The sequence below is a fragment of the Cajanus cajan genome, chromosome 10 (genome assembly GCF_000230855.2).
Source record: "Cajanus cajan strain Asha chromosome 10, NIPB_CcT2T_4, whole genome shotgun sequence".
In the NCBI taxonomy this organism is placed as follows: Eukaryota; Viridiplantae; Streptophyta; class Magnoliopsida; order Fabales; family Fabaceae; genus Cajanus; species Cajanus cajan.
Genome location: NC_138526.1, coordinates 49,305,506 through 49,318,918, shown reverse-complemented (window position 1 = coordinate 49,318,918; position 13,413 = coordinate 49,305,506). Strand labels below are relative to the sequence as shown.

At 30.8% G+C, this 13,413-nt stretch overlaps 2 protein-coding genes across 3 annotated transcripts; one reads left to right on the top strand and one right to left on the bottom strand.

The window, feature by feature from the left end:
- The first annotated feature begins 963 nt into the window (after positions 1–963).
- On the top strand, positions 964–5,489 carry LOC109805535 (endonuclease III homolog 1, chloroplastic). Of its 2 annotated transcripts, none has more exons than XM_029272784.2 (8): positions 964–1,518; positions 1,661–1,834; positions 2,402–2,468; positions 3,259–3,350; positions 3,551–3,688; positions 4,186–4,290; positions 4,865–4,948; positions 5,077–5,489. In XM_029272784.2, exons 1-8 carry the CDS (start codon positions 1,339–1,341, stop codon positions 5,131–5,133), a joined length of 897 nt encoding a protein of 298 aa, XP_029128617.1. In that variant the 5' UTR covers positions 964–1,338; the 3' UTR covers positions 5,134–5,489. The 2 variants fall into 2 exon arrangements, with proteins under 2 accessions (XP_029128617.1, XP_029128616.1); XM_029272783.2 differs by having other exon boundaries at positions 1,167–1,518; positions 5,073–5,489.
- Positions 5,490–8,232: 2,743 nt separating this feature from the next.
- On the bottom strand, positions 8,233–11,457 carry FTA (farnesyltransferase A). Its single transcript, XM_020368174.3, has 5 exons — positions 11,124–11,457; positions 10,818–10,927; positions 10,133–10,253; positions 9,896–9,991; positions 8,233–8,968 (listed from the first exon to the last, which is right to left on the bottom strand). Exons 1-5 carry the CDS (start codon positions 11,379–11,381, stop codon positions 8,504–8,506), a joined length of 1,050 nt encoding a protein of 349 aa, XP_020223763.1. The 5' UTR covers positions 11,382–11,457; the 3' UTR covers positions 8,233–8,503.
- Between the last annotated feature and the right edge of the window lie 1,956 nt (positions 11,458–13,413).

Here is a 13,413-nt window from a genome sequence, read left to right as displayed (position 1 = left end):
TGGTCATAACAATTCCACGACAATGATTTGGTCATAACCATTAGTAATTTGTTTGTAAATGTAAAATGAAAAAAAAAACAGTAATTTAAAACAACTTCACGGTACATGCTATTAATTAGTTTTAAGGTAACCCTTTTTAAAAGAGCCCCACCCACGAATAGTTTGTTTATCTTGAGTCCAAAAACATGTTTGATATTTGGTGTTGTTTTGTTTGTGCGCCAATTTGGCCCATGATATATTATCTCCTATCTTTTATAAATATACCTTTAATTATTTTTTTTAAATAAATTTTTTAAAATATCTTTCTAACTAAATTCTTATTTTAAGATTTATTTTTAAACTTATTTTTTATTTATCCCTTCTTTCATTATTTTTTTTTCTCATTCTCCTTTTTCATCACTCTAGTCATTTTTTTATGATTTTATTTTTTTTGTTTTTTATTTTTGACTTTTCTTCTTTTACAATCAACATAATCATATTTTATATTTTTATTTTTTAAATTATATTTTTCACTTTCTACCCTATCCTTTCTTAAACCTTAATTTTTTATTCAATCTTCATTATTCTCTACATCCAATATAAGGTACAAATTAATATATTAAATTACATTATATATTTATAATTTTTTTTAACTTATTTAACATTACTTATGGACAACAGGAATATATAATTAACCTACTTCGATCGTAGATGGCGATGGTGGATGACAGAGATAACGAAACACGTAAGTTAAATTTGTTATATTTTCAGAAAATAAGATTCGAAATGTTAATTTTAGCATTCTAGAAAGTACTTTCTGGAATAGTACAATTATTGTTCCGGAAAATATTTTTTAGAAGTGTGTTTCTTATATAATTCCAGAAAGAACTTTCCGGAACAATAACTTTAGTATTCTGGAATTTGGTAACAAAACATTTTCGAAAAATACTTTTCGGAATAAAAATTTACTATTATGAAAAGTATTTTCTGGAACAAAAACTTTCTTATTCCAGAAAGTATTTTTCAAAACAAAAATTTTATTATTCCAGAAAATACTTTCCGGAACAAAACAAAAAAGAAAGAAGATATTGCAAAAATTGAAAAGGGTAAAAGAGGAAGTAAAGAGATCGGAGAAAAAAGTGACAACAAAGAGAAGAAGAAAGGGATAGAAAAGAAAGGGAGGTGCCCGTAAAAAAAGAAAGAAGGAAAGTGTGGGAAAAAAAAACAAGAGAAGTACATATCTAAAATTTATAAATTCTAAAAATTATTATAAAGATTTAATATATTTAAAAAATAAAAAAAGAAAGTGTATTTATATAAAAATGGAGGTGTGTTTACCGCCAATTATAGTGTCCGAGAATGTTGGCGGTTTCTTTGTTTGGTTTGGGACGAATCGCGTTTGGCAAAACAACAATATCAATATGCTTTTCCTCCAAAACCAATTCAGTGTCCCAAGTTCGAGTCTCTGCGAGTAAAAAAGGAGCCAACAAAAGCGTACAATTTCAACATGTAACCCAACCTCAAATTGAAGACCACAAAGTGAGTCCTTAATTAGGAATTTCAATTCTCAATCAAAATTTGTGAAATCTTTTAACTGGTCTAACTTATGAACACTGTCACTTGTAATGTGAATCTTTTAACTGCATCTGCAAGATCAAGTGTAAGTTTCATCCTGATGCAGGAGATTCGAGGATTTGCACCCACAGGACCAAGTGAATTGGCTCAAAGTGGTGAGGCCCCTGCACATTGGAAAGAGGTTCTTGAAGGGATTCGCCTAATGAGGAGTTCGGTAGACGAACATGAACCGGTAGATACTATTGCACGTGACAAAGCTGGTGATACTGTACCTCCTAAGGTCTAGCACTGTAACCTACTTTTGTTGATTTGGTTTGATTAGGTTTCACACTGTTAGTATATTTTCAAAGTCTCATATTTTCAAAGTCTTATATCGCTAAAATAAGAAGAAAAACATGAATTTATGAACACATTAATGTCTCTATTGGAATGGGGCTTTTTGAGTGATGATAAAAGCCAAATCCATGAGGGGTTAACTATTTAAGCTCAAAGTGAAAATTTTCATACCAATGTGGACACACATATGTGAACCTCCTGCACAATACACACACACACACACCGTATTTTAAACAATCAAAACAATGGTAATTAATGTCATTGCATTCAATTCCCCACTATTACATACATTTCAATTAATCCAAACATAATTTTACTCAACCATCGACCATTATGCATTATTCATTACTCATTAATATAAGTTTTGAATTTTGAATTGGTTGGACTGTCATAGAAACTTTATATTAACTATTGTTATTATTGGAGAATTGTATTCTTCTAATTTCAGCATACATATGAAGCATGATGTGCATAAATTTACCCTTATCTAAATTCTCATGATTATGATTAGGAAAGAAGATTTTCTGTCCTGGCATCTTCCCTTTTATCGAGCCAAACTAAGGAGCATGTTACTCGTGGTAAGCACATATGCCTTCTTGAGTTTACGCTCATAAAAGATGTTTCTCTTTTCCTTTTTTGTTAGCTTGCAGTCGTATACACTGATTCATTCTAAGGTGATGTTATTTGTTCAATCATGTGCACACTATTGCGTCATCAAAAGTATGACATTAGCTGCACCTATTCCACATAAAGCGAAACAAATGTTATCTTGAATTCCCAAAAGTTTGTCTTGTATTGAGCTGGAAAACAAAGAAAGAAATGCTATAGATAATTGTATAAGATAAGTAGTGTACAAAAATCAACTTGTCAATTATGCTGAAGCTTAATAAGATAATTTGCATTCATTCTAAGGTGATGTTATTTGTTCAATCATGTGCACACTATTGCGTCATCAAAAGTATGACATTAGCTGCACCTATTCCACATAAAGCGAAACAAATGTTATCTTGAATTCCCAAAAGTTTGTCTTGTATTGAGCTGGAAAACAAAGAAAGAAATGCTATAGATAATTGTATAAGATAAGTAGTGTACAAAAATCAACTTGTCAATTATGCTGAAGCTTAATAAGATAATTTGCCTGGTGTAGGTTAAAAAATAAACTTGAAATAGAAGGTTGAACTCTGAAACTTAAACATTGCAAATCAACTGCTAATTTAAGAGATGCACTGCCATTGTACTTCAACACCCTAATCATGTTTATCACCTGTCTTCATTATGTGATTAATAATTTGGCAGTTACTAAGTGTTATCATATTTCAACTTGCTTATGAGACTGTTTTAATTACAAGTATATATTTTTAAGAATAGGAGCTACTCAACGTCTTCGTGAAAATGGTATGCTTACTGCTGATGCAATCAACAAAGCTGATGAAGAAATCATCAAAAAGTTGATTTATCCTGTATGTTCTTTGCCAAAGATTGGTGGCTGCTGAAAACCATTTTCTCATGCGATTCAAATAATCTGGATTTGATGGCAAATGAATGATCCAATATTTGCTTAGTTTACGTGTTAGTATGTCAATTTCATTTGGTGCCGTGTTCATTTTATACAATATTAGTTAAATATCTATGCTTGTACTTTCTGGTATTCTTTTCCAAGGTTGGATTTTATACAAGAAAAGCCAGTTACTTGAAGAAAATTGCTAATATTTGTCTCGTGAAGTATGATGGAGACATACCTAGCTCAATTGAGGAACTACTCTTACTTCCAGGCGTAGGTCCTAAGATCGCTCATCTGGTACGTACAAAATACTTTTGTAATTCCTTGTTTAATTTTTGGTTAAAATAAACATTTGGTGCCTACAGGTGACACTCATTTAGGAATTAGTCCTTAAAATTAAAAAAATAATAATAAAAAAAAAATAAAAAAAACACATAGGTTTTAGTCCATATAAAAGGCTTATAGAAACTAAAATTTAAGTTTTCAAGAAACTAAAACTTAAGAAGTATAGTAACAGCAGAGACCAATGTGTATAAATAAGGACATATAGTAACTAATACTTAAGTGATTATGATGTCTCGTTTGTTAAAGAAATTAGCTTAGACAAATCATTCCACCAACTATGAATATGCACGTTCACTCATAGAATCAAGAAAGAGCTCTCAGTTAAATGAGTGTCATCTTAGGAACTAAATGATTATTTTAACTTTTTTAGGCTCATTTTGTTAGTGTTAGTGATGTCAGTGTGCTTTTTTTTTTTCCTATTTAAATTCATTTTGTTGGTGGCATTATAGGTTATGATTGTTGGATGGAACAATGTCCAAGGGATATGTGTGGATACCCATGTCCACCGCATTTGCAATCGCCTTGGATGGGTTTCGAGATCAGGCTCAAAACAGGTTATATAAGTTTGGTGGCATCACATATTATGTTTCTTCAGTGACTTTCTGAAATTGACATTATATTCAAAAATATATATTTTTTATTACATTTTTTTACTAATATTACAACCCACTACCAGTTTAGTTTCTTTTACTGGAATTGGATCCCAAGTCCAAGTGTCTTGTCAACTGTCAAGCATTATTGGCATTTGCTACATGATTCATTGTCCCCGAACATCTAACCATCTAGGTGCTGATACAAACAAGACAATTGTGACTACGATGGTTGCAATAAGCTTTCATCATATTTGCTGGTCAGATAAAAAAATTGCAAATTAATTACTAAGGCTGTCAATGCATATATCTTATGCGAATAATATTTATGTAAGAAGTAAGAACATGGTAATGTCGTCATCAGATCATATCATTTCATTCACTTGTTTACTTTGAGATCTGAAAGCATCTGTACTTATGAGTTGGTGTCAATCAGCAATAAGAAATTTACTCTTTGATTGACTTGATTCCATTTCTTCTTCCATTTTGTTTCTAAATGTCACAAATTGGAAGTTATTAATCCTCTTCCCTTTGCTAGAAAACATTGACACCAGAAGAAACAAGACAAGCGCTGCAATGGTGGCTTCCGAAGGAAGAATGGGTTCCTATAAATCCTCTTTTGGTATGCTCTCAGCTCATTTTCCTTTTAACTGTATATTGAAAAATGCCCTATGTTGTGTTTTTGCTGCATTATTGGAAGCATGTTATCTTACAACATTGTATATATATCATCCTCTGACTTGAAGGTAGGATTTGGAAGAGCAATTTGTACTCCTCTACGGCCTCACTGTGGACAGTGTAGTGTAAGTAGGTTCTGCCCATCAGCGTTCAAGTAGACTTCAAGCCCGTCATCCAAGTCCAATAAGTTTACATTCAACAAGACTTGATCAAAGCTGATCAACTTATTACAAGGTTCTTGTTAGAAGAATTTGACTCTTCTAGATTCCTTACCATAAAATTCCTTACTTTCTTAGAATTAGTTTAAGAGTGTGCTTACATGATAATGATGATGGTAACAAAGATAATGCTAGCAGAGACCATGTTGATAATAGTGTCAGTATCAATGGTAATTGTAGTAGTAATATTGATGACCATATTGTGGTATGTGATAATAGTGATGGTAGCAACAATGCCAATTGGAATAAAAACCATTTTACTCTTTATTCTTTGCACTTCGTTTAAAAAAAAAAATCATTTTTTTGTTCAAAGAGAAGATATAACTCTCCTACCAAGTTGACTGACCCACAGAAGTAAAGTAGTACTTCCGGTTGGGACTTCATGCCTAGGCCAAGTATCAACTTCGATCATTGGTTAAGGAATATAAGTACCGGGCTACTTGAGCTAATAACCTTCAATTAAAAATATATATATTTAAATATCCAAAACTCATTACTAAACTAACTGAGCCCTAAATTTGTTTGGTATTAATTTTAATATTTTGAAATTTGATTATTAAAATATATTTTGAAAACTAAAATATAAAATTTCAAACTATTACTAAAAATATATATTCCAAAATTAGTTTCTTTTGTACATCCAAAAATTAATTTCTAAAAAAAGATATATTTTAAAGAATTACAAAATCTTTGGAATAAAGAGTGAAAAATAGAACGGAGTTGCCAATATCCCAATGTTGAATTCTTCTCCCTTGATAAAGCCTGCCGACGGTCTAGTTGCTATGTACCAAAAAAATGGCAACATAAGCGTTTAGTAAGGTCTCCTCTGGCGGGTTCATGATCCAATGGCTGGCTATAAGAACTAAGAGTGTCTCCGATAAGAGTTACTTAACAATAAAATATTATTGAGTTGTTTTTTAAATTTGTTTGTGTACATTTAGAGGAAAAAATATGAGATATTGAAGAGAAAGAAAAATATTTATAAATTAAAAAAAAATTTTGACAAGAACTTGCATTGTGTGAAAATTAAATAGATTGCTTAGATGTGATGTGACAATAGAGGGCTCAATAAAATGAATAAGTTACGTAATTAAACAACTTGCATTATGAATGCTCTAAAACATTATACAAACCTGAAAAAACAACACATGCAAGACAGTTAAAAGAGCAAACCAAAAGAAAACTGTTGGAATGATACTACGGAAGGCAGTTTGTCTTACAAATCAATCACATAAAACACAATGCAGTTTCCTCAATTTCCTTAGTTACTCGAAAAAAAAAAAAAAAAAAAAAAGAACCACACGGAAGACAGAGACCAAGAAAGCGTGTCATTTCTATTCTTAAGTTATCTAACATCTTAGCAGCAGCGGATTCTCTTGCATCGAGAGGATTGGAACAAAAGTTACCTCCAATGGAACACTCAAAGTCTAGTCCTTTAACAGCTATATTAGCTTGGAATCCACCTTCAAGAGGTACTCATCAAATTTATATGCAAGTCAAGTACATGATAATTACCAAACATAGATGCATCAACAAATGTTCAACTTGCTCATTAAACTACTTAAAGATGAGCAAGTGTGTATTCGGAACAAATAAAAATAGATTGGTCTAGTCTCTTTCAATATAAAGAGACACATATTCACACAAATCACAATAAAATTTGACGCAATCCTGGATTCTACATATAGATTAGATAGTCTTACCACCTAATTGAGATACGTGATATATTGGTAGGAGACAATTATTGTCATGACATGTATCATCTAGTTCCTGCAAGATTAAACAGAATTTGAAGTACTGCATAAAGAAGAAGGGAGCAGTTGTTGTCTACAAGTAGATTTTTCTTCAAAATTAAACTCCACCCCCCCCCCCCCCCCAAACAAACTACAGCCAACAACATCTATGCTGGTAGTACTGTCCTTAAACTATTCTTCTAGCAGTATTATATCATATTCGTGTTCCTATTGGTATCAGTACTACCAAGCAACTATCAACATTCATGGGATTTCTTGTACACAGAACCAAATAAATTAATAAAACATCATGCATGTGGTAAAACATTTTTCCCTATCTTACTCAAATTTATGAAGTGACCATTTTAATGCACCACAAACACCAATCATAGGCCCACTAAAAAATGTTAAACAGCCTATCATAACATATATTCAAACTAATCATACTCACAAGAACTGAAATGTTAAAAATAGTATAGTAATTACAATGTCTTGCCTGGCAAGAACCTTTAGGGAGCACAGCGTCAGTCAATCTTCTCTACTTACTAGGTGGATGTAAAGGTTGATCCTCAAGATGTGGACACATCTTTTCTTGATTTCTTACCCATGTATCATTACAGCCTTCTTTGATGGATTCTATCTTTAATTCCAAGTTATCTTCCCCGCCTACTTTTTTCAATAAAACAAAAAAATACAATGAATAGTTTATTCATCTTTTATAATAACAAAATTTTAATAGTAGAGGAATAAAATAAATCAGTTTTTATTAGTCAATTACTGTCGCAGACTATAAACTACAAATATAAATGACAAGATCAGGATTACACATCGCAGAACTGAAAAGATGACTTAAAAATGGAATTACGCAATTTTGATCTTCTGGTTCAAACGCAAAAGAACTCGTAATCATTAATACAACATTCTCACATTGAATATTTAAGATTCTCAAAGTCTCTAACTAAATACTATGTAAGATTTTAGTCTGTCTTTGATTTTGATGATTAACGAATTATGTATAAAAAAAATTGCTTTAGTTTCCACTTCAATTGCAATTCAAATTATTTAAGTAACTTTCTGCCACTAAAATGCTAGTAGCTAGGTTAGGAAAATGACTTCGACTTTTATTTTTAATTTTGGTTGAGACGAGCGAATTTACCGCCCCACACGACGTGCATCAACTACCGAATTTACTTCAAAAAAATGTCTTGTAACAATAATGAAGCTTGGAAAAAAAATGAAAGTGGTACTATCAAAGGCGTATGTACAAAAAAAAAAAATACAAACAAACAAACAAAATATAAAATCCAAGAGTCAGCTACAAATCACGTCTTTGAGGGAGAGAAATGAATTTCGATGAGTCCCACAATTAATCTCACTTTCAATCTCCGTTCATCTCTAACCAAATAACTGAAATTTACCATTTCTTTCTCGATTCATTCCTTCCGATTCCAATGCTTTCTAAATCACCCCAAACAAACAAACAAACAACGGCTTAATAAATTAGGTATAAATTACACGACATAAAGTTATCCTTTAATTACTTTGGAACTAAGTGGATGGAAGAAGCCTGCTCTTGCGCCAAATCCAATAGTTGATTCTAATTGGATCAACTTGTTCTAGGATAGAACAAATACTTCTTGCGATGTTCAAGTTTTGTTGGTCCCCTATCTCATCATCATCGTTATTCTGTTTATCCATATCTGTAGTCTTTAAAGCAACAATAGCATCTCTAATGTCTTCCATTGGTTGATAACCAGAGCATATAAGGTCCAAAATAGTGCTAAGAGCAAACACGTAGTTGGTCTTGGTTCTCAAAATCTTTAAACATACTGAAGAAACTTGAGGATCATTTACCCATGAAGCGGTTTCACCTTTATAAAGTCCTCGTAGATATCTCCACGAGCTTTCATTTTCAGGATATCCCTCAATGGCTTCAATGGTGTAAAGCACTTCAGACTCTCTCATAGCTTTCAGACCCCCCAAGAAAGGAGACCTTGTTATGACAAAATATCTCTGTCAAAATTATTACATGTTAATTTTCTACATTGAGAAAGAAAATGAAGAAAACATTTTAAAATTAAATTTGGTTTTCAAGTCATTCCACGAGGTAAACCCGTGCTGCGTATAATAATGAGCAAGTACAAATGCCAAATATCAGGCTCTAAGGTTCTATTTATTATATTTAAGACCTCAATCATGATTCTCACAAAGTTACATCATACTCTTTCTTTTGAATGAATCAAAAAAGAAATACTCTTTCTTTTGATAAAACAACATTTTCCTTATTTTGTAAATGTGCCATGAGTTTCCATATTAAATTGAATCTATTAATTTCTTTCTTAATTAGTTCTTCGAATAAAGAATTTCACTTTCCATGATTTTTATTAATGAACACTTTCAATTAACATTAAATAGTATGTAAATCATCACTATTTTTTATTAATTGCTATAATTTTTGGGATTTTAAAAGTTATTTTCTAAAATATTTGTATGTTTATACTTATTAACATTGAAATAATTATTTATTGATTAAATTAATATTGCAAAATATTTTTAATTTAATTTTTTACATTTCTATAAATATACCCATGCCTTGCACCAAGTGCTTGCTAATTAAATTATATTGAAGAGATTGAACCTCAAATCAATTACTATTTGAACTCTTTCGTTAGCAAAAGAACCTAAAAGGGAAAAATGGCCATCATTAGCTAAAAATAAAATTAAAGATGGTATGGAACTTTAACAAAGAACAAGGAGATGATTTTTTTTTTTTTTATTGTAATTATTGGAAAATGTAACATTAGGGGCACTGGGGTGTTTTTGTGTAGGTGTGTGATCTCTATTAATTAGGCAACAATCATACAATCCATGTTGAATATTTTTCACGACAGGCTGTGTCTACTGTTTGGACTAAACATAATAGGTACCATAGTTGCATACCTGATTCCAAGCAGAATTGTTAAAAATGTCTACTTCAAGAAGTTCTGTGCAATAATTAAGTTCATTTTCCCATCCTCCTAGTGCTTGAAGAACCCACTGTCCACACAAGAAAAGCAGAAAAATTTTATTGAGTCTCAATCATTAAACTAGAAAATTGAGCACAAAGCCTCAGACTAATGTGCACGCAAATCTAAAATTGAGCATTTAAGATTTGTGGTGACAATTTGAGAAACAAACCTGTCTATGAGACCATGCATGATAATGTTTGGCGTCAATAGACAGTATCTTTTTGGTGAAATCAAGCTCAATGTTTCTAGCCTCAGGTCCTAATTTCTCAGCAACCCATCGCCTATGATGCCTACAGAACATCTGGCATGAAGATCAATGTGATGATATGTGTACAAAAGAGGTCAAATAACTCAGAAGCACTTTAATTCAGAACAGCACAAATACACAAGGTTTACGTTAAAAAAGACTATCAATTACCAAACATAGCATACAGAAGAATAAGTTGATTTTAACTAGGGGTCAGTTTAGATAAATTTCTCCATAATCACTTCTAGGAAAGAAAAACAAAAAAAAAAAAAAATGAAATAAACTTCTCCATAAACTAATTCATAGAAGTCCTCACACTTCTTCAAAATCTTATTTTAAACTAATGAATAAGCTAGTTTTAGCTTATGGAAAAGCTTATTTAACCTTTCATTCCTATTTTTCTCTTTTAGAAATGCAAACCTATCCAAATAGGTCCTTATGTAAGAATTTTGATTCTCTCGATTCGTTTTATTTTCTTCTCTCATTATTGAGAAGTTAATTCAAAGTGCCTATTACAAAACCTAAAAATGGAGCATTAGCTTTTGAAAAGTTGCCAGGATGATTGCGAATCGAACCAAAGTAACGAAGAAAGAGCAGAGCATCTCACCACATCTGATAATTTTTGGAATTTCCGGCGGCCATACGCTCCACAAACCCTAGCTCACTGTGTAAGTCAATTTTTAGCGACTCCAGAATCAACCGTCGGAAATGCCACACCTGCGAAACAAAACGCAGACGAATTCCTTCAATCGCGACAATAAACAAAAAACACGCAACGAATAACCGGCAGCATTTACTTCAAACTTGACACTTATCAGTAACGAGTAAGTGCTTAAGATTCGTAGCAGAGTAAAATAAAAGTGCGATTTGTAAAGAAATTAAGGAGTGTGAACCGATAGAGATATAAACATACGGTATAGTTGCCGGAGTTGAATTGGAGAGCTTCGGCGGTGAGAGCGAGGGCGCGAGGGGAACGCTCGTCGGCGACGTAAACGGCGCGAAAGTAATCCATAACTTCGACGAAGTCTTCGGTGTACTGGATCGGAACGACAGGGTTAGGACCGTCGTTTTGCGGAAGCGGAGTAACATCCGACCACTCCGGTCTCTCCCGCAGCGGCACACGACGGTGCTGCTCCTCTTCCGCTTCGCTTTCGCCGGACCTCGATGCCATTCTTCCTTGATCTTCTTCACTATCACTTTACTCGCTCACTGCAGGTGCAACCAATTTAGATCCATTGGGGTTCGTGGGCTTTGGCTCATCATATATACACCTTCATTTTTTTTATTTTTTTTTAATAAGTACATCTCTTTTATTTTTTTTTAATTTATAAAGTATTATAATTTTTTTTTTAATTTTTTAATTTTACACTTCTAATTTTCAATTTGTTATTTTTTTTCTTTTTTTCACACACTTTTCTTTTTTAAATTTTCACATGCTATCAAAATAGGTATGATAAAAAAAAATAAAGAAATACATGTAAAAATTAAAAAAAGAAGAAAAATATGTGAAAAAAAAGTAATAAATTAAATATTATAGATATAAAATTAAAAATAAAAAACAAAAGAATTAAAAATATTAAAAATATTTTAAAAATTTAATTATTTAAAAAAAAAAAAAAGTATACTTATAAATAAAAATAAAAAAAAGTGTATATATCATGAACCTTAACATTTTATGTATGGGGTTGCTTATTTCGGTCCAATACAGTTTCTCGATAAATCGAAGGTGTGATAGATGGTCCAATCACTCCAAAACCTTTGATTTTTCATTAATATAAAGGGACGGTTGTGATTGTTTCATGGCATGGATATCATATTATAATTACAAAATTAGCTGTGTAAAAGTAATTAATTTCGAAATGACCCCAGCGTATGTAATTATGGTTTAATTATTTTTTTCCCTCATCAGCTTTACTTTTTTACTTCCAATAATCAAAATATTTTATTCTAATAGACAACGGAAATTAAAAAGAAACAAAAGTAATATGTATAATAACTAAAATAGAATATTTTTAATTATAAAAACTAAAATGTTAAATTTATAAAACTATAGACCAAAAAGATAACTAAACCTATAATTATTTGTAAACTTTTTCAAAGTTAAAAAATAATGAGTCTCAAAAATGATAGAGGTTATTTTATTCAGCAATCATAATTCTCTTACTGTATTACTAGTGAAAAAAAAAGACACTTTATATTTTTGTATATTTTAAAATATAACTAAAAAAATATACATAAAATAAAATAATTTCATTTATTATTTTCATAAAATAATCTCTGAGGGTTACTTATCAAATAGGTTATTAATTTTGTATTACCCTTTTTGTTTTTTTTGTTTTTTTTTATCTCTTTTGTAAAAAGACAAAATCATAAAAGTACATATAAAACTCATAAGAAGATAAGATTTAAGATTTGATCCCTTCCGTTCTATGTTTAAGTCCCTACTCTCAGACTGATTGGGTTCGTCCTTTCTGCAGTTTGATTTTCTTAAGGTAAGTGGTTGTGATAAAGTTTTAAGGCGGCATCCCTATACTCGTCTAGCTAAAACTTTCTTCTTATTAATTCCAACCAATATTTAGCAGAGGTGACTTCATTGTATTTGTAACCAAGTTATTTTTTAAATTATTTGATCAATTTGTAAGAGTAATATTATGACCCCTTACAATATTTTCTCACGAATCATCTTCATATTTTATAAAACAAGTACAAAAGATACATTTAATATCTTAAAAAAACATATGATAATAATAATTAATTTATCTAATAAAAAGATTTATAAAAAAAAATATATTAAGTAATTACTCCATTAAGTTGTGTATATCAAAAGTGAAAATTAAAAAATATGTATTATTAATATGCATTTATCACTACTATTAATATACTATAATATCTAATATAATTTTAATATTTTTATTATTTTCTTAGCCATTGATGATAATATTTGGACACTAGATAATTTATAAATCATTAATTATTAAGCCAGTATTTATCTAAACGTTTATTCAAACGTGAACTTATATTTATCTAAAGATATCTAATAGTTATTTCTGTTTCTTGCTTGAGAAATTTGAAGCTCTTCAAACAGAAATCCAAACATAGAAGGATTTTATTTTTGTTACATCCATTAAGTAGTATGATCTTTAGAATTATACCTTGTGGACTTTTGCTTAAATTAACATTTCACCTCTAATAAAGCTGGCGTT

What these genes read in the sequence shown, in the direction of transcription:
- LOC109805535 (XM_029272783.2), top strand. Translation starts at nt 1,339, where the DNA reads ATGTTGGCGGTTTCTTTGTTTGGTTTGGGACGAATCGCGTTTGGCAAA. An exon ending in TAAGGAGCATGTTACTCGTG is followed by an intron (nt 2,469 to 3,258) that starts GTAAGCACATAT and finishes TTTTAAGAATAG; the next exon opens with GAGCTACTCAACGTCTTCGT. An exon ending in GTCCTAAGATCGCTCATCTG is followed by an intron (nt 3,689 to 4,185) that starts GTACGTACAAAA and finishes GTGGCATTATAG; the next exon opens with GTTATGATTGTTGGATGGAA.
- FTA (XM_020368174.3), bottom strand. Translation starts at nt 11,381, where the DNA reads ATGGCATCGAGGTCCGGCGAAAGCGAAGCGGAAGAGGAGCAGCACCGT. An exon ending in TCAACTCCGGCAACTATACC is followed by an intron (nt 10,928 to 11,123) that starts GTATGTTTATAT and finishes TTTGTTTCGCAG; the next exon opens with GTGTGGCATTTCCGACGGTT. An exon ending in ACAATTCTGCTTGGAATCAG is followed by an intron (nt 8,969 to 9,895) that starts GTATGCAACTAT and finishes TAATTTTGACAG; the next exon opens with AGATATTTTGTCATAACAAG.